The following is a 25854-nucleotide window of genomic DNA, read 5'->3' on the forward strand; positions in this document are numbered from 1 at the left end:
TACTTGGTGTGCACAATACGAAATTGTCTATTTTACATAAATGCAAGGCTTTAATACAGCGATCTTCTTATGAAAGCTAACTTTTTTTCATCCAGTTATAATAAAAAGTCATGGAAGGCTGAAAGAAAGGAATGTAAGTGCATTTAACTTCTAAGAAACTGCTTCTTTGCTAAAGTCAATGAAACAAGGACTTTTTAGATGACAATTTATAAGTGCAGAGTAGAAAGTATAAACCTGCCAGAGGCAGGCACAGAAATACAGAGCTAACATTTCGAAGATTGCACGTAGTGTCCTGCAAAGAGTATTATTTCACTCAAGATCCCAGTTCAATTAAATTTTTTAAAACATGAAAGTAGGGGTTGTAAGGACAATTTCTGATAGCAATTTGGTAGTTTTTCAAATGACAAAGTTCGAGTTTTTTTATGACCTGAATTGTCAGCACAGAAAATCTTAATCGTCAAACATTAGGACTCTAAGAGAGGCAAGGCTATCTCCCAACGTACCAAGTATTTTTGTATCATAATCGTGAAGAAATTATAGAGCCATTATTAGCTTAGTTTTCCACTGTTGTACTAACGATAAGCCCTTCTTAGTCTTCAGCACTGCCCTGTCCTCTGTGCTATGTGTGGTTTATAGCCCTATTCAAATTGTGACCCTCTATTCCCCCACCCCTTCTACATGCATATTCATATTTCCTGTCTGGATACCACTGTTACCACTATTGGCTATAGTGAATTTTCTTGTTGTTAAAATGTTATTCAACACTGTTTTATTTGCATTGTACCACTTCCCTTCTGGTGAGGGTAGTGTGCAAGAAATGCTTATTAAAATTACATAAATATTGCATTTTAACACATAATGGTTTTAGTTTTTGTAACTATGAATAGGTGAGGCACTGTGAAGAGGAAGTAAGACCACAAGCTGGAAGGAGCGGATAAGGGATATTGAGGACAAAGTGCAAGTTTGGTTTCAATCATTCCTCTCAACAAAAACACAGTTTGTGTAAATGTATTCCTATCCAGCAAAATATGGCAGACTCCAAAGGTAACTCTAAGCATAATGGTACATGATATGAACATCTCCATACTAAAGTAAGTGGATGTCACTCAGATGAATCTCTAATTCTCCAGTCCTTCAAACATTATATTCTTAAAGATAATTCTAAAGAATTTAGTAAACTGGATGTGAGCCTTCCTCCTAAAAATTAACCAGAACAAAAAACTGGCATAATACTTTTTATATTCCAACAATTCTAACCTCCAGTTTAAAAACACGAAACATCACTCTCCAACAATTTTCTTTCCAAAAGAGAGGTAGGTAACGCACAAACATTATACAAAGAGAAGATCAATCAAAATCAAAACAAAGCAGACTAGGCTGTCCTTTGTATCCTTTATTCTTGTTCTTTATCAATGCATGTTCAAGTGCAGCCTATTTTTCAATGCGCACACTAGCGCAGCCAAAGTGTTTTGTCCTGTCAAGGGCTTCGTCAGGGCATTTTCCAGTGAGAAAGGCATCATCGGCCACATAAAGTTCTAAAATTTCCTGATAGGGCAGCAACCATCCAAAGACCATTCAATCTAACAGAACTTTAGTCGTAACAGAAAAACTCTGATCTAATGTTAGTCCATTGGCAGCTGGCCTACAGAGGCCTACATAGGTGGGCAATCAGCAATTTGTATTGAGTGGATATTACAGGAGGTTCAGTAACAGGTTCCCTAGCTGCCAACATCTGTTCAGATTCATTCTCCAGCAAGGCATTGCAACCCCAGTAGTCCCACTTGCCACATCTCTTGCATTTACAATCAATTCTAACCACAACCTGATCAAGCACATCAACAATCTGGTGAAAATGTTATTATATCAGCTGCATCATTTAAAGAAACTCAAGTAAAGGTGGGAAATTTATATCGCCTGATGCTCAGGACAAGTTGATTAATGCCAAGGGCAAGAAGATTTAGTGTCTATTTTTGCCTGAAGGACAATTACATATTAAATCACAGAAAACAGACCGAGCTGTGGAACTTTAGTGCACTCCAGCAATCAGGATGCTTATGTTTTTACACCTGTCATGCTGTTTCTTCATGTCAAGAGACAGTTGCCCACAAACAAGCCTTTATTACCTGTTCTATTAGCCCAACTCAATAGTCCTTTAATTAATCCCCTTAGGCACCTACCCTCCCTTTATTTTCTTCCACTGTGGAATATTAATGAACCAGGTCTTGGCTGTCTACGATTTCTTATACTACTGAAGTGCCTGATTAGCCCAAGTGTGTTTATGAGGTGAATGGGGGGGAACCACTGGAAGCTAGAAAATTTTATCACTGAAATTCTTTTGCAAGCACATTTTGGTCTTCTTTAGCAAGGAGATAATATCAATGCGCAAAACGGAGGGCCATAAACCAGAAGGAAGCAGAGGCCTGTAATAAAGCTGAGTTTGGATCAAGTTACTACTCTGTTCAGACAGCAGAGTAGAAATATACTGTAAGTACGCGTCAACCCATCACCTTAAAATGTTGCCACTTTAGCTGCTCTCTCCTGATTATGCAACTGTTTAAAATGATCTAAGCTGCCATTTGTCAATCTTTCTATGAAAAAGAGGCTGTGCAGAAAGGAGGTGCTGGGCACCGTAAGGCTTAACATTTTTACCTAACAAAGATCAAACATTGGCTAAGCTCAACCCTCTGGAGAGTGATGTGGACAACCCCTCACACCAGCGTCACATAATATTCACAAACGTGAAAAGTTCTGCCTTTGGCTATCTCAATTAGCTATGGCTTTTGTTTCGAGCAGGGCATTTGATTACATACATAGACATTGAAAATTGATAGTGTGTTGGTCTCCAGGTTAGTATGTGCTCAAACTATATTGAAACATAGCTGATCTTGTGTTACAAGAAAGCTAGGCACCAGTCCTGCTTACAGCTGAGCCTAAAATTATTTTTGTTCCTTCACTCTTGTCTGTCTCCCAAAGCTATCAGTGCTGTGCTTTCTACTTTAGGCTCCACTCCATGGCAAGACAGCAGTGACTGATAAATATCAACCAGATTAAAGGAAATACAGAATAATTTCAGAGGTGGAAATGCAGGCCAAAGATCAAAGCCTCCAGTTTGGTCAATCGTCTCCAACTACTCTGAGCTAGGCAGGTATGACAATTTGTAAAACATTGCTATTATAAAGAACACGATTCTTTGAACAGCTCAGCTAGCGGGGCTGTCCAAAATACTTTTAGAAGGGTCAACTTCATAGCGATTTTCATGATAATCACATAAAATAAACATACATGCAAGTAATCTCATTGTGCTTCATTTGCATAGTCAGTAGTTATCCTGAAAGTCTATCATGGTTCCCGGCCTCTCTTCATGGACATTCCTGCCACAACTCTGTATGAACTATTCTCTTTCTGCAAGCTCCTTAGGATGGCAGCGTCCTTATCATATGTTTACAGAAGGGCCCCCCCTTGGATTGGCAAATGTGTGGCTTATTTAGTGCCCTTTTGGTAATCTCTTGATTTCTTGGCAGGATTCTGCCACTCCTCTAGTTATTCCCAGGTTAGGAACATGTTATACAGACCTTTCAGAGTCAGACAGTCAGTGGATTTTGGGCTCTGTATGGTACACAAATGACGTTGCCATTGTTACACCTTGGGAGGTCCAGCCCGACAGTAAATCTTGCTATTTCTCAATCCGAACGATCTCTGACAGCTTCTGAGTTAATTCTCTTCAGGAACTTGCAATGGCAGACTGTAATGCCTTCAGTGGACATGGTGAGGTGTCCCCCACAACAGAAATCACCTTGAAAAAGAGATGTGTAGAGGTATCTGTGAGGCAGCTTTATCTAGTTTCATGATATATGGGAGGGAGGAGAGTCATTGAATGTGAATGTTGTATGTGTGTAAAACACATTGTGACTTTGCAGAGTGCGGTGGGTGTATCTCTTTGCTGGGATTCTCCCTTTGGTCTACAAGGGTTGGATTTTTGTGCGTTTATGAAGGCAGGTGTATGTGTGTCTATGCATGGAGTGTTTGTGTGTATGCAGGGTGTGTGTGCAGAGTGAATGTGCATTGTGTGTATCTGTGCAGGACGGGCTATGTATCTATCCAGGAACTATTGTGGGTGTGTCTTAGGAGGGGGGTGTGTATCTGTGCTGGGGCTTTATGCAGGGTTGGCCCCTATAACTGAGCAGGAAAATGTGTTTGTCTGTGCCAAGATGTGTGCCTGTGCAGTGGGTTATGCTTTTGTGCAGTTGATTACACAATAACAGAAGAACCAGTTAAGGAGGAAGAAGGAATAGAGAACTTTGAGATTCAAGCTAGGAAGACATCAGAATGAACACCATTTCTAAATACAGTTGGACAGACTACTGGTGAAAGGGAAAACTAAAGTCAGTGTAGGAAACAATATCAGTGTAGACACAAAAGGCCCACTCGCGGATTCAAAATCAAAGCAATCTGTTTTATGAAGACCATCCATCAGGTAAGTGAAGTTGGTGAACTGTAGATCAAATTGTTTTCAATGCTCCCAGTACACCTTCTTCTTTTAAAAAAACACTTCTGGTCCTGCTGCTCTAGGTGTTGCAGGCATGGTGGCAGGCACGGGGAGATAAATAAATTTAAAAAATCCGATGACTGCTTCTTTCAGGTATCGGATGACTTGGGTGAAGAAAAATAAATGTTTGGAATCAGTTGTTCCCATGCCCAATTCACATGTGCTTCCGTTAACACACTTCCAGAATGATCATCTTGTAGTATTAGTTTCATATTTGGTCCTGTTCAAAGACACATTGCCTTGCCAAATATTTATATGCCCCAACTAACTGATGTTAATGCAAGCATGTGTACCCTTTATTACACTGCTGGAAACCACTCTCTGCATCATTTTGGACAATGTATTGATTTCAGTACATGTGAATTTTACATGACAGTGTATTTTTGAACAAGAGCAAACATGAAAATAAAGCACTACATGACGATCATAGGAAACTAAGGCTGGCAGAGTACTTTGAAATATCTGGGTAGCGCTATTGGTGTGAAATTTAAGCAGTGTCTCTGTCAGGATGATAAGCTGAGCATTGAATAATGTGCAACATCTTGATACCAGCATGTATCCTCCACTATTTGAGCAATACTGCAGGTATCCAACGACAGACAGCACCTCTACAACTGCCCTCTACAATTGCCCTGAATTTCTCATCTTTTTCGTCTTCACTTCAAAATGGATGGAAAGGCAAAAGGGATTAATCTTTCGTTGTGGACATTGATGTCTAAATAGCCGTACCAGAAGCCAGTTATTCAAGAGCATTTCCTACTGTCTTCCAGTACGTTGTGGGTGAATAAGGATATCACTTTTCTCAGAAATAAAATCACATTTAGCTTAAAGCATTTTTGCAAAGCATTGCTATAGCTGGTCAGGTTTTCCAAATAAAAATCGATTAATTTTCTCTGACAGCCAATATAATAGAGGTAAGGACTAGGTGGGACAAGGGGACCTTTTTACCGGACATGCAGACGCACATTTCGTCTTTTGGACCAGTAGATTAATTTAAAAATTCCACATCTCTGTCAAGACCTCTAAACAACCCTTTCCCCCAAAAGATTTCAGGACAGCAGTTCAATAATTTGTTCTTCCACCTTGACGGAAGCAATGCTCTTCCACTGGGTGTACCCAGCGCCAAAACTGCTCCCCTCAAGGTCACAAACAAGCAGAAGTCTAACTGGTCTCACGAAAAAAAGAGATAAACCTCAATTTAAAACTGAATGCATCACCCACAAAGTGCTAGGGCTTCCTTCACACCTGAAACACAAAACCTTCCCACCACCGGAGAGGGTGGCAAGAGGAAATTTATCAACGTCAAAACAAAATACTCTTTCCATTCTTAGACTTCTCCTCGTAGTCCTCAATGTTTTCCCTCCCACCACTTAATCTTTCAACCCAGCAAGATCCCCGTATCTCAACTCTTTTACTTACTTTGGCCACTACTCTATTTTATGTCACAATTATATTTTATATATATATGGAAAATGTCACTTACCCAGTGTACATCTGTTCGTGGCATTAGTCGCTGCAGATTCACATGCTGTGCACATCCCGCCATCTGGTGTTGGGCTCGGAGTGTTACAAGTTGTTTTTCTTCGAAGAAGTCTTTTTGAGTCACGAGACCGAGGGACTCCTCCCATTTCGACTCCATTGCGCATGGGCGTCGACTCCATCTTAGATTGTTTTGCCCACAGAGGGTGAGGTAGGAGTTGTGTATGCTAGTAATAGTGCCCATGCAATGGAGTGAATGCGTATGTACATAATAAAGTTTTAAGTAATATATTTACAAATGTACAAATGTTTAAGATCTACTTCTAAACGGCTACAGGCTCCCAGGGAGGCGGGTGGGCGCATGTGAATCTGCAGCGACTAATGCCACAAACAGATGTACACTGGGTAAGTGACATTTTCAGTTCGATGGCATGTGTAGCTGCAGATACACATGCTGTGCATAGACTAGTAAGCAGTTATCTCCCCAAAAGCGGTGGTTCAGCCTGTAGGAGTTGAAGTAGTTTGAAATAATGTTCTTAATACAGCTTGACCTACTGTTGCTTGTTGTGCAGTTAGCACATCTACACAGTAGTGCTTGGTAAATGTATGAGGCGTAGACCATGTTGCTGCCTTACATATTTCGTTCATTGGAATATTTCCTAGAAAGGCCATGGTAGCACCTTTCTTTCTGGTTGAGTGTGCCTTTGGTGTAATAGGCAGTTCTCTTTTAGCTTTAAGATAGCAGGTTTGAATGCACTTAACTATCCATCTAGCAATGCCTTGTTTTGAAATTGGATTTCCTGTATGAGGTTTTTGAAAGGAGATAAATAGTTGTTTTGTCTTTCGAATTAGTTTTGTTCTGTCAATGTAGTACATTAGTGCTCTTTCGATGTCTAATGTATGTAGTGCTCTTTCAGCTACAGAATCTGGCTGTGGGAAGAACATTGGTAATTCTACCGTTTGATTTAAGTGGAACGGTGAGATTACTTTTGGTAAAAATTTAAGATTGGTCCGTAGAACAACTTTATTTTTGTGTATTTGAATAAATGGTTCTTGAATGGTAAATGCTTGAATTTTACTCACTCTTCTTAGAGATGTGATGGCAATTAAAAATGCAACTTTCCACGTTAAGTATTGCATTTCACAAGAGTGCATGGGCTCAAAAGGTGGACCCATGAGTCGTGTTAGGACAATGTTGAGGTTCAATGAAGGAACTGGTGGTGTTCTTGGTGGTATAATTCTCTTTAGGCCTTCCATAAACGCCTTTATGACTGGTATCCCAAACAATGAAATTGAGTGCGTAATTTGTAGGTAAGCAGAAATTGCCGTAAGACGTATTATATTGGAAGAGAAAGCTAGGTTAGATTTTTGCAAATGTAGTAAGTATCCTACTATTTCTTTTGCAGATGCGTGTAAAGGTTGAATTTGATTATTATGGCAGTAATAAACAAATCTTTTCCACTTATTTGCATAGCAGTGTCTAGTGGTAGGTTTTCTAGCTTGTTTTATGACCTCCATACATTCCTGTGTGAGGTCTAAGTGCCCGAATTCTAGGATTTCAGGAGCCAAATTGCTAGATTCAACGATGCTGGATTTGGATGTCTGATCTGTTGTTTGTGTTGTGTTAACAGATCTGGCCTGTTTGGCAGTTTGACATGAGGTACTACTGAAAGGTCTAGTAGTGTTGTGTACCAAGGTTGCCTTGCCCATGTTGGTGCTATTAGTATGAGTTTGAGTTTGTTTTGACTCAACTTGTTTACTAGATATGGAAGAAGTGGGAGAGGGGGAAAAGCGTACGCAAATATCCCTGACCAGTTCATCCATAGTGCATTGCCCTGAGACTGATGTTGTGGGTACCTGGATGCAAAGTTTTGGCATTTTGAGTTTTCTTTTGTTGCAAATAGATCTATTTGTGGTATTCCCCACATTTGGAAGTAAGTGTTTAGTATTTGGGGGTGAATCTCCCGTTTGTGGATCTGTTGGTGATCCCGAGAGAGATTGTCTGCTAACTGGTTCTGAATTCCTGGAATAAATTGTGCTGTTAGGCGAATGTGGTTGTGAATCGCCCAATGCCATATTTTCTGTGTTAGGAGACACAACTGTGTTGAGTGTGTGCCTCCCTGTTTGTTTAGGTAATACATTGCTGTGATGTTGTCTGTTTTGACAAGAATGTGTTTGTGTCTTATTAGGGGTTGAAATGCTTTGAGCGCTAGAAATACCGCTAACAGTTCTAAGTGATTTATGTGAAACTGTTTTTGCTGTATGTCCCATTGTCCTTGGATGCTGTGTTGCTTGAGGTGTGCTCCCCACCCTATCATGGAAGCATCTGTTGTTATCACGTATTCTGGCACTGGGTCTTGGAAAGGCCGCCCTTGGTTTAAATTTATACTGTTCCACCATTGAAGCGAGATGTATGTTTGGCGGTCTATCAACACCAGATCTAGAAGCTGACCCTGTGCTTGTGACCATTGTGATGCTAGGCACTGTTGTAAGGGCCGCATGTGCAACCTTGCGTTTGGGACAATGGCTATGCATGAAGACATCATGCCTAGTAGTTTCATCACCAGTTTGACCTGTATCTTTTGATTTGGATACATGGTCTGTATCACATTGTGAAATGTGTGAACTCTTTGTGGACTTGGAGTGGCAATCCCTTTTGCTGTGTTGATTGTTGCTCCTAAGTATTGCTGTGTTTGACACGGCAGAAGGTGTGACTTTGTGTAATTGATTGAGAAACCTAGTTTGCGTGTTGGTTTTGATTAACCAATCGTCTAGGTACGGGAACACATGTATTTGCTGCCTTCTGATATGTGCAGCTACTACTGCTAGGCATTTTGTAAAAACTCTTGGTGCAGTTGTTATTCCGAATGGCAACACTTTGAATTGGTAATGTATCCCTTGGAATACAAACCTTAGGTACTTTCTGTGTGAAGGATGTATAGGTATATGGAAATATGCATCCTTTAGGTCTAGTGTTGTCATGTAGTCTTGTTGTTTGAGCAGTGGGATTACGTCTTGTAATGTAACCATGTGAAAGTGATCTGATTTGATGTAGGTATTTAATGTTCTGAGATCTAGTATAGGTCTCAGACTCTTGTCTTTTTTGGGTATTAGAAAGTACAGGGAGTAAACTCCTGTGCTTATTTGTTGTTTTGGTACTAACTCTATTGCTTCTTTTTGTAGCAATGCCTGAACTTCTAGTCCTAGAAGATCTATATGTTGTTTTGACATATTGTGTGTTTTCGGTGGGCTGTTTGGAGGGAATCTGATAAATTCTATGCAATAACCATGCTGGATAATTGCTAAGACCCAAGTGTCTGTTGTTATTTCCTCCCAATGTTTGTAAAACTTGGTTAGTCTCCCCCCCCACAGGTGTTATGTGTTGGGGATTTGTGACCTTGAAGTCACTGCTTGTTTGGAGGAGTTTTGGGACTTTGGAACTTTCCTCTGTTCCTTTGAAATTGTCCCCCTCTATATTGTACCCGAAAACCTCCCCGCTGATACTGGCTCTGGTAAGTGGGCTTTGTTTGTGAGGTTGTGGCTTTTGTGGTTTGCCCTCGAAACCCCCCTCGAAATTGTGTCTTTCGAAATGTGCCTCTGCTCTGTGGGGAGTAGAGTGCGCCCATGGCTTTGGCTGTGTCAGTGTCTTTTTTAAGTTTTCCGATCGCAGTGTCCACCTCCGGCCCAAACAACTGCTGTCCGTTGAATGGCATATTCAGCACAGCTTGCTGTATCTCTGGTTTAAATCCTGATGTACGCCCATGCATGTCTCCTTATTGTTACAGCTGTGTTGACAGTTCTAGCAGCTGTGTCTGCAGCATCCATTGCTGACCGTATCTGATTATTTGAGATACCCTGTCCTTCTTCTACTACTTGCTGCGCTCTTTTTTGGAACTCCTTGGGTAAATGTTCAATAAGGTGTTGCATCTCATCCCAATGGGCCCTATCATATCTGGCTAGCAAAGCTTGCGAATTTGCAATACGCCACTGGTTTGCTGCCTGTGCCGCCACACTTTTGCCTGCAGCATCGAATTTTCGACTTTCTTTATCTGGAGGTGGTGCATCTCCTGAAGTATGAGAGTTGGCTCTTTTGCACGCTGCTCCCACTACAACAGAGTCTGGTGTTAGCTGTTGTGTAATGTACACTGGGTCTGTTGGTGGCGGTTTATATTTTTTATCTACTCTTGGAGTAATGGCTCTCCCTTTAACAGGCTCCTCAAACACTTGTTTGGAGTGTTTTAGCATTCCGGGTAGCATAGGAAGACTCTGATATTGGCTGTGTGTGGACGACAGTGTATTAAAAAGAAAGTCGTCTTCAATAGGGCTCTGAATGAAGGCTGACATTATGAAATGCAGCTGCTCTTGACACCACCTGTGCGTAGCTAGTACTATCCTCTGGTGGCGATGGTTTAGCTGGATAGCATTCTTGACTATTATCTGACACTGGTGCGTCATAAAGGTCCCATGCGTCAGGGTCATCTTGACTCATTCCTGTATGAGTTGGGGATTGCATCATTGGTGGAGTGGCTACCGGTGATGGTTGCGGAGAGTGATGTGGGGATGGTGGTGGTGTTACTTGTTTAGCCACCTTTGCGTGTGGCTGTTTGTCTTTGTCTTGGAAGGCAAGCTTGCGTTTAATTTTGACTGGAGGAAGAGTGCTGATCTTCCCTGTATCTTTTTGAATAAAGAGCCGTCTTTGTGTGTGATCTGGCTCTATTGCCTGTAATTCCTGTCCAAATCTATGTGTCTTCATTTGTGTGGACAGTCCTTGTTCCTCAGTGTAGGAACTTGTTTTCGGTTCCGAGTCCGGATATTTCGGTACCAAAACCTTTTCGGCTGCTTGTTTCGGCTCCGACAAAACTTTTTTTACTTTCGGCGTCGTGCTCTCTCGGTGCCGACCCGTTTCGGTGCCGCTGTCTCGGTGGCGAATCTTCTCTGAGCCACTATCTCGGGCCCGAGATTGCTGTGTGCCGGTATCTCGACCGGAGTCGGATGACTTCGACACCAGCTTGCCCTTTTTCGGTGCCGATGAACGGTCACCTACTTTTCGGGTTAAGCCATGGCCTGTTGGCGGTGGCGTCCCCTGGGCTTTAGCGCTTTTCTCGTGAGTTCTTGTTTTCGACGTCTTACTCACGGTTTTCGGCGTTTCCTCGGGATCGATCTCCTCAGAGTCCGACTCCTGGGTGGAGAATGTTTCTTCCTCCTCCTCGAAACGCTCTTGTCCTGTCGGCGCCGACGCCATTTGCAGTCTTCTTGCTCTTCGGTCCCTGAGTGTCTTCCTGGACCGAAACGCTCGACAGGCCTCACAAGTATCCTCCTTGTGTTCTGGTGACAAACACAAGTTACAGACCAGATGTTGATCTGTATATGGATACTTGTTATGGCAGTCTGGACAGAAGCGGAATGGGGTCCGTTCCATCAGCCTTGAAGAGACACGTGGCCGGGCCGACCAGGCCCCGACGGGGATGGAAGAAAACCCCGAAGGGCCACCGGAGCTCTTCTTAATTCGGTGTCGATCTGTTGTAACTACCCCGATACCGAACGCAAACAATACCGACGATTTTTCCGAATTCTAACTAACTTTCTGACCCGAAACACGGAGCGAAAAGGAACACGTCCGAACCCGATGGCGGAAAAAAAACAATCTAAGATGGAGTCGACGCCCATGCGCAATGGAGTCGAAATGGGAGGAGTCCCTCGGTCTCGTGACTCAAAAAGACTTCTTCGAAGAAAAACAACTTGTAACACTCCGAGCCCAACACCAGATGGCGGGATGTGCACAGCATGTGTATCTGCAGCTACACATGCCATCGAACATATATATATATATATATATATATATATATATATATATATATATATGGAAAATGTCACTTACCCAGTGTACATCTGTTCGTGGCATGAGACGCTGCAGATTCAAATGCTGTGCATATCCCGCCATCTAGTGTTGGGCTCGGAGTGTTACAAGTTGTTTTTCTTAGAAGAAGTCTTTTCGAGTCACGAGATCGAGGGACTCCTCCCATTTCGGCTCTATTGCACATGGGCGTCGACTCCATCTTAGATTGTTTTCCCCGCAGAGGGTGAGGTAGGAGTTGTGTATATAGTAATAGTGCCCATGCAATGGAGTAAGTATGTATGTACATAATGTGACTAAAAGTGTGATATTTACAAATTTACAAATGCACAAGTTTAATTGTCATCAACTTATAACGGCTACAGGCTCCCGGGAGGTGGGAAGGCGCATGTGATTCTGCAGCGTCTCATGCCACGAACAGATGTACACTGGGTAAGTGACATTTTCCGTTCAATGGCATGTGTAGCTGCAGATACACATGCTGTGCATAGACTAGTAAGCAGTTATCTCCCCAAAAGCGGTGGTTTAGCCTGTAGGAGTTGAAGTTGTTTGAAATAATGTTCTTAGTACTGCTTGTCCTACTGTGGCTTGTTGTGTTGTTAACACATCCACGCAGTAATGTTTAGTGAATGTATGAGGCGTAGACCATGGGGCTGCCTTACAGATTTCTGTCATTGGTATATTTCCTAGAAAGGCCATTGTGGCGCCTTTCTTCCTAGTGGAGTGTGTCTTTGGTGTAATAGGCAGTTTCCTCTTAGCTTTAACATAACAGGTTTGAATACATTTAACTATCCATCTGGCAATGCCTTGTTTGGATATTGGATTTCCTGCATGAGATTTTTGGAAAGCTACAAACAATTGTTTTGTTTTGCGAAACTGTTTGGTTCTATCAATGTAGTACATTAGAGCTCTTTTTATGTCTAATGTATGTAATGCTCTTTCAGCTACAGAGTCTGGTTGTGGAAAAAACACTGGGAGTTCCAAAGTTTGGTTTAAGTGGAACAGTGATATAACTTGGCAAAAATTTTGGATTTGTGTGTAGAACCACTTTATGCTTGTGTATTTGTATAAAGGGTTCTTGTATGGTAAAGGCTTGTATTTCACTTACTCGTCTGAGAGATGTGATAGCTATTAGGAAGGCTACTTTCCAAGTTAAGTATTGCATTTCACAAGAGTGCATGGGTTCGAATGGTGGACTCATGACTCGCGTTAATACAATATTGAGGTTCCACGAAGGAACTGGTGGTGTTCTTGGTGGAATGATCCTTTTTAGACCCTCCATAAATGCCTTTATGACTGGGATTCTAAATAGTGAAGTTGAATGTGTAATTTGCAGATAGGCAGAAATTGCTGTGAGATGTATTTTAATGGATGAAAAAGCTAACTTAGATTTTTGTAAGTGTAGTAAGTAGCTTACAATGTCTTTAGCGGACGCGTGTAATGGTTGAATTTGATTATTATGACAGTAATAAACAAATTGCTTCCATTTATTTGCGTAGCAATGTCTTGTAGTAGGTTTTCTAGCCTGTTTGATGACCTCCATACATTCTTGTATAAGGTCTAGATGTCCGAATTCTAAGACTTCAGGAGCCAGATTGCTAGATTGAGCGATGCTGGATTCGGGTGTCTGATCTGCTGTTTGTGTTGAGTTAACAGATTTGGTCTGTTTGGTAGTTTGATATGAGGCACTACTGACAGGTCTAGTAGTGTTGTGTACCAAGGTTGTCATGCCCAAGTTGGTGCTATTAGTATTAGTTTGAGTTTGTTTTGACTCAATTCGTTTACAAGATACGGAAGGAGTGGGAGAGGGGGAAAAGCATAAGGAAATATCCCTGACCAACTCATCCATAACGCATTGCCCTTGGAGTGAGGTTGTGGGTACCTGGATGCGAAGTTTTGGCACTTTGCATTTTCTTTTGTTGAGAATAGATCTATTTGCGGTGTTCCCCAGTTTTGGAAGTAGGTTTGTAGTATCTGGGGATGAATCTCCCATTCGTGGATTTGTTGGTGATCTCGACTGAGATTGTCGGCCAACTGATTTTGAATTCCTGGGATGTATTGCGCTATTAGGCGAATGTGATTGTGAATCGCCCAATGCCAAATCTTCTGTGCTAAGAGACACAGTTCTGATGAGTGTGTGCTTCCCTGTTTGTTTAAGTAATACATTGTTGTCATGTTGTCTGTTTTGACAAGAATGTGTTTGTGGGCTATTAGCGGGTGAAATGCTTTCAATGCTAGAAACACTGCTAGTAGTTCTAGCTGATTTATATGAAGTTGTTTCTGCTGAGTGTCCCATTGTCCCTGGATGCTGTGTTGGTTGAGATGTGCTCCCCACCCTACCATGGAAGCATCTGTTGTGATCATGTATTGAGGCACTGGGTCTTGGAAAGGCCACCCTTGATTTAAATTGACATGATTCCACCATTGAAGCGAGGTGTGTGTTTGGCGGTTTATCAACACTAGATCTTGAAGTTGACCCTGTGCTTGTGTCCATTGTGTTGCTAGGCACTGTTGTAAGGGCCGCATGTGTAATCTTGCGTTTGGGACAGTAGCTATGCATGAGGACATCATGCCTAGTAGTTTTATCATTAATTTTACCTGATACTTTTGGTTTGGGTGCATGTTTTGTATTACGTTTTGGAATGCTTGTACCCTTTGTGGACTTGGAGTGGCAATCCCTTTTTTTGTGTTGATTGTTCCCCTAAGTATTGTTGTATTTGACACGGCTGTAAGTGTGATTTTTGGTAGTTTAATGAGAAACTCAGTTTGTGAAGGGTTTCTAAGACGTATTTTGTGTGTTGAAGACACTGTTCTTGAGTGTTGTTTTTGATTAACCAATCGTCTAGATACGGGAATACGTGTATGTGCTGTCTTCCGATATGTGCAGCTACTACTGCAAGGCATTTTGTAAATACTCTTGGTGCTGTTGTTATCCCGAATGGTAACACTTTGAACTGGTAATGTACTCCTTGGATTACAAACCTTAAGTATTTCCTGTGTGAAGGATGTATGGGTATATGGAAGTACCCATCCTTGAGATCTAAAGTTGACATGTAGTCTTGTTGTTTGAGCAAGGGGATTACGTCTTGAAGTGTCACCATGTGAAAGTGATCTGATTTGATGTAAAGATTTAGTGTTCTGAGATCTAAGATGGGTCTCAGAGTTTTGTCCTTTTTGGGTATTAGAAAATACAGGGAATAAACACCTTGGTTGGGTACTAGTTCTATTGCGTCTTTTTGTAACAACGCTTGGACTTCTAGTTGTAATAGATGTAAGTGCTGTTTGGACATGTGTGTTCTTGGAGGCACATTTGGTGGTAATTGTAGGAATTCTATGCAATAACCATGTTGGATAATGGCTAGGACCCACGAGTCTGTTGTTATTTCCTCCCAATTTTGGTAATAATCTGTGAGTCTCCCCCCCACTGGTGTTATGTGTTGGGGATTTGTGACACTGAAGTCACTGTTTAGTTTGAGGGGTCTTTGGGCTTTGGAACTTTCCCCTAGTATTAGGGAATTATCCACCTCTGTATTGTCCATGAAAGCCTACCCTTTGATACTGGCCCTGGTATGTGGGTCTGGTTTGTGAGGTTGAGGGTTCTGTGGTTTGGGCCCGAAACCCCCCTTTAAATTGTGTCTTCCTAAATGTGCCTCTGCTCTGTGGGGAGTAGAGCGCGCCCATGGTCTTGGCCGTATCAGTGTCCTTTTTCAGCTTCTCTATAGCTGTGTCCACCTCCGGCCCAAACAACTGCTGTCCATTAAAAGGCATATTAAGCACAGCCTCTTGGATCTCTGGCTTAAACCCGGAGGTGCGTACCCATGCGTGTCTCCGAATAGTGACCGCTGTATTCACAGTTCTTGCAGCTGTGTCAGCTGCATCCATTGTCGATCGTATCTGGTTGTTAGAGATACTTTGGCCCTCTTCCACCACTTGCTGTGCACGCTTTTGGAACTCCTTGGTTAGATGTTCTATAAAGTGCTGCATTTCATCCCAATGAGCTCTGTCATATCTTGACAATAAAGCTTGGGAATTGGCAATGCGCCATTGATTGGCCGCTTGTGCTGCAACTCTTTTCACCCGCTGCATCAAACTTTCGACTTTCCTTGTCGGGTGGTCGTGCATCTCCAGAGGTGTGTCAATTAGCCCTTTTACGTGCTGCGCCCACTACTACTGAGTCAGGTGTCAGTTGTTGTGTGATGTACACGGGGTCTGTAGGGGGAGGCTTGTACTTTTTCTCCACCCTAGGTGTGATGGCTCCGGGTTCTTGAAATACTTGTTTTGCGTGTTTCAACATCCCTGGTAACATTGGGAGACTTTGGTACTGACTGTGTGTCGACGACAAAGTATTAAATAAAAAGTCATCCTCAATGGGATCAGCATGCAGTGCCACATTGTGAAAAGCCGCCTCTCTGGACCCCACCTGCGTGTAGGCAGTACTGTCTTCAGGTGGTGATGGTCTTGCTGGGTAGCAGTCTGGACTTTTGTCTGATACAGGCGCATCATAGAGATCCCATGCATCTGGGTCATCCTGTCTCATCCCTGTGTGCGTTGGAGATTGCATCATAGGGGGTGTTGCAATTGGTGACAGTTGCGGTGAGTGGTGTGGTGGCGGTTGTGGCGAAGAGTGAGGTGGAGTTACTGCTTTTGCCACTTGTGGTTGTTTTTCTTTGTCTTGGAAAGCAACTTTCCTTTTCATCCTTATAGGAGGGAGAGTTCTTATTTTCCCTGTATCCTTTTGAATATGGAGCCTTCTTTGTGTATAATCTGGCTCCCCTGCGTCTAGCTCTTGTCCAAATGTATGGCCTTGTAGTTGTGCTGAAAGGCCTTGTTCTTCGGAATAGGAGCTTGTTTTAAGCTCCGAAGCTGGATGTTTCGGTACCGAAACTTTTTCCACAGTCTTTTTCAGCTCCAAAGCCACTTTTTTTTTTAGTTTCGGTGTGCCGATCTCTCGGTGCCGGTATCTCGATGTCGAGTTTGGTCGGAACCAGGGTCTCGGTGTCGAGTATGTTCTGTGCCAGGATCTCGACCGGAGTCGGATGACTTCGACACGTGTGTGCCCTTTTTTGGTGCCGATGGACGGTCACCTATTTTACGGGTTAAGCCATGGCCTGCCAGCGGTGGCGTCCCCTGGGCCTTCATGATTTTGGCGTGAGTTTTGTCCGGGTCTGTTTTACTCACGGTTTTCGGCGTCTGCTCTGTTTCAGGCTCGTCCGAGTCAGAGTCAGCAATGGAGAAAGTCTCTTCTTCCTCAACGTCGTGTTGTCCTGACGGCGCCAACGCCATTTTAAGCCTTCGTGCTCTCCGGTCCCGTAGCGTTTTCTTCGACTGAAATGCCCGACAGGCCTCGCAAGTATCCTCTTTGGGTTTGGGGGACAAACACAAATTACAGACCAGATATTGATCTGTGTATGGATACTTGTTATGGCATTTGGGGCAGAAGCGGAATGGGGTCCGTTCCATGAGCCTTGAAGACGCACGCGGTTGGGCCGACCAGGCCCCGGCGGGGGATAGAAGCCCCAAAGGGCTACTGGAGCTCTTCTTTAATTCGGTGTCGATATGCGTTAACTAACCCGATACCGAACGCAAACAATACCGTAAATTTTCCGAGATTTAACTAACTTTCCAAGCCGAAACACGGAGTGAAGAGGAACACGTCCGAACCCGATGGCGGAAAGAAAACTATCTAAGATGGAGTCGACGCCCATGCGCAATGGAGCCGAAATGGGAGGAGTCCCTCGATCTCGTGACTCGAAAAGACTTCTTCTAAGAAAAAAAACTTGTAACACTCCGAGCCTAACACTAGATGGCGGGATATGCACAGCATGTGTATCTGCAGCTACACATGACATCGAATATATATATATATATATATATATATATCTAGGCTAGCTATAACTTCTCCACTGTTTTAGATTCATAATAAGCTATTTAAATTGTTCTCAGCTACTTCATATAGTCCACTGTACTATGTAAAGTGCTCCACTGACCTTGAAGCTAGTCCACACTCTGAAAATTAAAACAAATAACAAAATAAAGGGTCTTCAGTGATGACTAGGAGATCTGAATGCCCAGTAATTGAGAAGTCATGTTCTGTATCGAAGTCTGTTTTGGCAAAAGCCATGAACTGATACCGTATCTGCCACATGTCTAGTTGGCTAGGGCTGTTTTTAAGCCTGCGGGTGCCTATTGTGCAGGATACCCAAGTTAATGAATGTAAATTAAGCTGCATGGAAGAGTGCGCTTTACACGTCTGTGTCAAATTACTGAAATTCCGATCCAAGTTGCTGTGAACATGTTCCAGATGGAAGATTTCTGAAAATGTAATGGCTTACTAACAGAACAATTTATCTCAATGAGCTAGCAGACAAGATACTGAGTTAAAGACTGGAGAAGGCTGGCTGTTTTGTTTGCCGGTAACACTTCAGGTGGACAGCATGATGTCTGGCTGTATAACTGTTTATGAACTATGCAGATAAATAATTTTTAAGTGACCAGTAGCCACTGGAGAAAGTTTGCAACACGGGAATCGTGGTTAAAGTCAAATATTAAGGCTTGCTGTATGGTTATGCACAATTGGAGTTTGGGTAATGTTTGAGTTACAAGCCATTTTTAGGATATGACTGTAATCTGAAAAGGATATTGCCAATGCAATGAACAACATGATTTCGCTAGAGGTCTGCAGCAGTGGAAGGACATGATAGATCAAGAGGAGCAACTAGCTATGAACTGAGAGAAGAGTTTGAATAGTACCTTTAAATGGCAACCCCCTCACATGAGTGTACCAGGGTACATTAAAGCATCCAGCCACTCAAAGGCAAGCAGCCTGGGTAGGCAAAGCACCTGTGCACGACGGCAATCTAGTCTCGGTTAAAGCGGAACCAGTTTTGGTGCATCTAGTGTTGATTCTGCTTCTGGAGCAATAGAATTGGTGCTCCTTCCTGTAGCCTGAATGGATGTAGGAGTGGTGTGCAGGTGTCACCTGATGCTGTAGACTTCATAGATGCAAGCCAAGGAGATCAAGTACCCATTACAAACAAATGGTGAGACAGGAAATCCTTGGAGGATGCTGCTTCAGAAAGCTCTTCTTTTGGAGAGAAAGGAACCAGTTTTTTTTTTGGATCCTTGTGTTTACAAAAATAATGTGACGCTTTTACTCACATATTCTCTTGAATGCCACTAAGGGATACCAGATCAGGCTTTTCATGGGGCACTGTAAGTGTTGTATGTGAAGTTTTGAGTACCTCAATTTCGAATCTCTGGTTGTAGACTTTCTTCATGTTGGCCATTGTGAGAGTGACCACTAGTACGACCAAAGGTGACCTCGAGAATCTTGCCACTCATTACCATAAGTTCCAGATGCTGTTTCTTGTGATGTAGGGGAAGTTTAAACTGAAACTTTCACCTCTGTACCTGTTGATGCAGTGTCGATGAAGACTCTGTAGAAGAGACTATTACCAATGCCATCTTGTTTAGCTCTGATGTGCATGCATTCCTTTGCCAGGCTCCAGTAAGGCTATTTTCATCAAACGTCACAGTTTTTGACTGAAGGGGAGTTCGGAGGACAACAGACAACACAAAAACTGTGATCATCATTTCTGAAAATCTCACTACTACATAGAGGACACGGTACACACATGCATGGATGGTAAATGAAACAACCAAATTGTGTGAAAATACCATCAGAGAAAAGAAAAGAAACCTGCATCATCACAGGAGAAACCGAGGTTAAAATGGAAGCTAAAGTCCTAGGATGTAAATCAGTGCAAAACACCTCCCAAAATGGGAGTGCTTAATACAAAACAGTCTTCAGAAAAGGCAGAAAGTGTTTGGGATCTTTCTTACTGGGTAGAAAAAACACAAGTGTCAGACCCCCTGTTGAAAGAATATGATAATCACATGTATGTATCATCACTGTAATGTTTTTTCTGGTGAAAAGGTAGATAGTGGATATTTGCTTAGGATGTGCAATTGTCCTCAAGACTAACCTTCCCTTCTCTTAGAAGGGACCGTCCTTACTCACATTTGCACATAAAGGTAGTGAGGCACACAGGGTCATAAACGTGTCATAAGAGAAGTGCAGGGAGAGATGAATTAGCATATTTGGCAAGGGATCTATCTGCATTTCACATTCTGTGATCCAGACAGTCAGTGGATATCCTGTGTTAACTATTAGGTGTCTTAGTTATAGTTGTCTGGATGTGAGACATCCACCAAAAAGTGGTAGATGTATTGTCTGACCTTCTAAGAGTGCATGTCCATGGCACTCTAAATATGGCAAAGGACAGAGGTGCCATTTTTTGGCAGATGCCTAGCACTACCAAACTCTAAATGAAACATCATTCCATATAAGAAGGGCAGTAACATCACATTGGAGACCACCAAAATATCTAGTACTACCTTCAACGTCTGAAATCACAATTATTTATATTCGTGTTTTGAGGCTTTTAATGTACTTAGTAATATGCTAATTGTACATCTATCTTTCTCTTCTCTGTTACTAAAATTCACTTATATAAATTAGAAACTGCAGCAAAGGATATCCTTTTCTGTCTCCATTTATTTTCAACTCCATTTAATGCTATTACTTTGTTTTTCAGTGGCTCACCTGCCGGCTGCAAGACCTGTAGTAGCCTCCTAAAAAGATGAAGTATGCCGATGTTAGTGGTCGAATGAGGTCCCAAGAAGCTGGATGGGAGATCTCTTCCAAGGACCTCTTCAAACATGCTTCTAGGAATGGCTTGAGCCCAGCCACGTGAATCCATGTTACTGGAGGAGGAGGAATCTGAGGTCCATCTTCTATAATACTGCTGTGAAGGCACAAACCATTTACTTTACACAAAAGGCATTTAATATGATTGGGTGGAAAACCCAATGAAACCATTGCAAAGCAAAGTAGCACACAGTTCTTGTAAGTGCGAGTTTTCTGTCAATTTCCTAGTGATTTATCACAACTTTCCTTTCAAGCATACTGAAAGTTATATAAAATGCAAATATTACTGCACAAAGTGACTGAAATTTAAAACAGGATGTTGCTCAAGTTCCAGGAACGCACAGAAAACCATTACCTTGCTGCAAGCCTTGGAGACTGAGGTGCCAAAAGGTCTTATCCTACCCCAGGCATGTCACTGCCTGCAGGGTGGGTGTGATAACAAGATCGTGTGGTACCTTGGGAAAAAAACAGTGAATCAAGACAACCTAGTGCAGACAAGCTGGACAGCACGGGAAAGGTCTTTAGTGCTTCACCCACAGCAGGACATCAAAGGGTTTCGGCTGAACCCCTTCCACTGGACAATCCCTCACACAAAATGCATCACAATAAAATCATGTCGTCCGTCATTTCTTTCCACGATTTCCATAGCCTAACCCATGTATCACAGCATCTACTTTCCAACGACATGCTACACACCATCTTTGGATGTCCAATACTTCGGAAAATATACAGTCTATTCAAAAGACATTACCATCCTGCTTATTCATTGATAAAAATAGTCTTCATTTCTCAAAAACTGGCTTTTCCTCTCAATAAATATAGTCATGCTCAATATTTAGATATATCACATGTTACACATTAATATGGGTGCCATCTTTAAATACAGAATATTACACAGATTGCACAATCCTTTATAAAAATACACAGTCTATTCAAAACACATTGCCATCCTGCTTATTAATTCATTAAAACGATCTTCATTTCTCAAAAACGGGCCTTTCCTCTCATTAAATATGATCATATTCAATATCTAAATATATCACATATGCCACACTACTATGGTCGCACCCTTGGAATGCAGAATATTCCATCCTCATTCATCCATGTATAAAATAAAAAATAACTCCACACATCTCAATGATTATCTTTTATGCAAATTGATAATATCTCTAAATGTCACATATAGTGGCGCCCTAGTGGCGCTATTTTGAAATGGCATCTGCTGTGCAATATATACATGTGTCCTATTGGCAGATACTAAAGTAATGTGTTGTGCAAATTATTATGCTGTGCAAATTGTTAATATCTCAGGATGGCACATATCCAATACCAGATATTAAGGTGACACGTGCTGTGCAAAATATAATGCTGTGCACATTATCAATATCTCTGGATGGCACATATCCGTTGTCCTGTTACCTGATGTTTAAAGTGCCAAGTGCTGTACAATCTAAATCCCAGTAATTAACTCCACAGTCTTTAAAAAAAGCTACTGTAACATCTCTCAATTATTGTCACACTTCCTATTTAAAATGGTATTTGATTATAAAACATGAGGCTACTGCCTGTAATTCAGGGGGTAATGATTCCCAATGACAACTTCTTATAAATTCCCACCTCTAAATTGCAAGTACATCAATCCATAGATAAGTACAAAGCATAAAATACCTAATTACGACTCTACTTAATCTCTACCTACACATTAGGGTACTCCTTTTCATAGCAACAGAGCGAAATCACTTGCTTTCATACCTTACAATATGGCCACAAGGATATAAATAATAGGGAGGGTTAGATAGAGAGCAAATATTCAAATGTGGAACTGATTTTGGATGAAACAGGAGACTTCCAAATGAAAAAACGGTGTCTGGTCGTTGCAACCTGATTCAACACTAATAGAGTCCCATTGTCTCCCCTATATATGCACATGCAGGTCCGCATCGAGATTGTGCCCCCATGGTCTCTCTGTTCCCAATTTAAGAATCATCCTGGACTCAACTTTTCTCAATTCCAATACTCAATCCCCCCCATCCATGTTTGATACCATAAAATGTCAGACTCTTACAAGCCCCCTCATGAACATCCCAAAAGTGTCTAGCCATAGGGTATAATCTATCTTGATTTATGATGGCTCTAAGGTGTTGCAGGAAAAGGATATATATTATTCTGACGCTAACTGCTGAGGGCTGCTGTGCTTCAAAGCAGTGTGTGTGTGCCAGCGTGTCAGAGTAAGCAACCTCAGATACATTTGTACAAATCCTTTCCTTGCTCCACAAAAAGGGAGCTGACGCTGATCGAGATTTGCAAAATCGTAGAAATTGTATTAGCGCTGCTGTAGCATATCCAACACGTTTTGGCTGTGGCTGCATCCTTTCCCACAGATAAATCAGTCACCATTTTGTGCTCGTATTGACAAATGTGAACGGGTCACATCAACACTGTCATGGAAAACAGACTACAAAAGCACGGTGCATACGGTTATTTCAAAATACATTGTTGTAATATTACTAACATTTAAATAATAGTGGCCTGAATACAAGAAAAACATTTTGCTTTGGCATCATCCACTTAATTGCTCTGGCTACTTAAATATCACTGTATTTCAAAATCAATATTTCATCACAATTAACTCATTAATCATTAAGAGACATATCGTGGCTATGTCATCTAATCATGTCACATCATGCCCAAGTGGGCAAATTCAATCTCAATGTATATCTCTATCATTATAATCTCATTACTAACAATTCTGCCCAAGTGGGCTAACTTTTTTCAATACTTATGATGAGTGTATTTGACGGTAACTGATGAAAAACACAATTTCATTTATCAAACCTATTCAGAAAACTTTCACTAAGTGCTGGAGTTCTAACATTTAGAACTTTAATATAACGAAAACCCAATGCACCAAACAAAATTTATTTTTAAAACCAATCCCTCATTTTGTCTTATTAAAATCCCATAATATTGTAGTTCCGATTGCTGAAGGGCATAGTTCTTTACAAGTGTGTATACACATCATCTTCCATGTTTAATCCTGCTTGGCTCTTAGTGTTCAACTCTATGATATATCTTTATTCTATTTACCTCAAAGCTTTCTCCCTGTCTCCTCCTCTTATGCCAGAGGGATTGCATCTATTACAAAATACACCAATCCCTCAGCCTCACCCGAGTGCTGCTCTTCAAAATGTCTAGTGACTGGATAGGCCCTTTCCTTATTCTTAATAGCCCTTAATTGTTGGAGTACTCTCTTGTATACATGGAGTGTAGTGCTTCCTACATAGAGTAATGAACATGTGCACCTCAAGAAGATTATTACATAACTTGTCTTGCAATGACAATTGTCTCTTATAAGTTTCTTTGTCTTCATAAGGGGTGATTCAAACACTTTAGTGTTCCCACCATGCCTGCAAGCTTTACATTTCCCACATTTTGTAAATCCTGAAATTTAGTTTACCCATGTGTTATTTTTGGATATTGAAATTTCAGGGCAGCTTCGGACCAGTTCTTCTCTTATTGCTCTTGTACTTCTGAATATTATTCCGGGTCTTCAAGGGGCTATCTTTCCTACCACTAGAACATTTTTAATACGATAGCCGGGGATAGTTTGATGCATGCATATAGTTTCCACCCACAAAAGTTAATTAATAGTACCCCTTATGGTGAAAGTTTAAGAGTAGTGAGGCTGAGGAGCAGAAGAAGCTAAAGCCCTACATCACTTGTCAAGGAGATTTTTAACAAGAGGTTACTCTAGAAGTAGCATCCAGACTGCACAAGAAAAGGTGAGATAAAAACCCAGAGAACAACTTGTTTTTCGGAATACAGAAGACAAGAAGGCTAAAATGATTGATCCACATTTCAGGCTGCTAACTTTTAGCAAACAGGAAGGGTCCATACGATCAATGTTACAGTGATATTATCAATGGTGTTATCAAAGATGTCATGAGCGTTGTAATATCTGGGGTAATTAGCACTGCATGGCGAGGGTGCGAGTTATAGTTACCCTAGGGCACGTGTTACAGTTACTTGAAATAATTAACTATAACAGCTAAATTTCTATGTTTTTGTAAGTTTAAAATGTGAGCCTAACTATAACGTCCCTGTAACCTGTGGTTTGTTAAGTGAATTTCTATGTTTTTTCAAATTCTATTTCCTAACTATAACGTCCCTGTAACCTTTGTTTTTTTTCCTGTGAATGTCTATTTTTTTCTTTTTAAATGTAAAGTAATTTTAATTACTTTACGTGAATCCAACCATGGAAGCATACAGCCTTTGGCCGTATGCAGCAGGGGTTACCCGCAGGGCCTGGTGCCAATCCCCTAAAACCACTCAACCTCATGCCTTGCACAGGTTTGGCCTCTGCAGTAAATCCCCTATAACCACCTAACCCCGCGCCATGCACGCCTGGGGTGGCCACAGGGCCTGACCGCAAACCCCTACCCTGGCCACACCCTACCCCACAGCACTCATAAAGTGCTTCTTTGTTTGGTGGAGATGTGATCATATTCCTGTTCATCAAGAACATGTCTCCAAAATAGGTGTGAAACACGTTTGGGGGTCTTTTTAGTAAGCTATCCATCTTCCTTGGAAAATGGGGCGGTGGAGGGGTGGGGGACGTTCCATAATGTATAAGGAGCAGGGCCAAAAGGGTTGTGCTTCTAGGTCATTTTTCCATGTTTGTAGTTTTTTAAAGGGAGAACACAATCTCTGGTCTCAACAGCAGATGACAAGAAAAACACCACTTGTCACAGTCACTACATGAGATACTGCGCACAAAAAAAGCAAGGATGAAAACATCTCCTTCAAAGTTTACAGATAACTTTTCATGGTGGAAATGCAGACAAAACACAGTTGCAATCCCTTGGCCAGGTGCACAAAGTTAGGATGATTATTACTTTACAGAAGTGAAACTTCAATTTGGGCACCTGCTTTGTTTTTTTCTGTAAGTGCTTCCTGTTGAGGTGTAATTTCTGGGTAGTGAGCTTTCTCCCAGAATTAAATCTTGCCCTGCATATTTATCTCTCAGAAATACGCAGGGCACAATTGTTGTTTTTTTTTTTACATTTGTCGAGGGCGGCGCAGGAAGCCTCAAGGCCCCGGGGTCCTAGCTGGCTCGTCACCTACTACTGGAGCCGGCACTGCTCACAGGGAGATGAGGAAAAGGCAGTTCCCTGCGTGAGGGAGCAATACTTTAATCTCTCTCCCTGTCTGCGAGCAGAGAAAGAGATGAAAACTCCAGTTCCAGCAAGCTGGAGCATTTTGACA

At 41.8% G+C, this 25854-nt stretch overlaps 1 protein-coding gene across 3 annotated transcripts in view; it reads right to left on the reverse strand.

The window, feature by feature from the left end:
• RPAP1 (RNA polymerase II associated protein 1) overlaps positions 1–25854 on the reverse strand; it is a 251935-nt gene that overhangs the window by 54236 nt on the left and 171845 nt on the right. For 2 of the 3 annotated variants that reach the window (XM_069208759.1, XM_069208758.1), the window contains exon 17: positions 20485–20686. In XM_069208759.1, the coding sequence (XP_069064860.1) occupies positions 20485–20686 (202 nt within the window). The remainder of the gene's footprint in view (positions 1–20484; positions 20687–25854) is intronic. The other variant, XM_069208760.1, reaches the window with a different exon arrangement.

This window comes from Pleurodeles waltl, chromosome 9, assembly GCF_031143425.1.
Source record: "Pleurodeles waltl isolate 20211129_DDA chromosome 9, aPleWal1.hap1.20221129, whole genome shotgun sequence".
In the NCBI taxonomy this organism is placed as follows: domain Eukaryota; kingdom Metazoa; phylum Chordata; class Amphibia; order Caudata; family Salamandridae; genus Pleurodeles; species Pleurodeles waltl.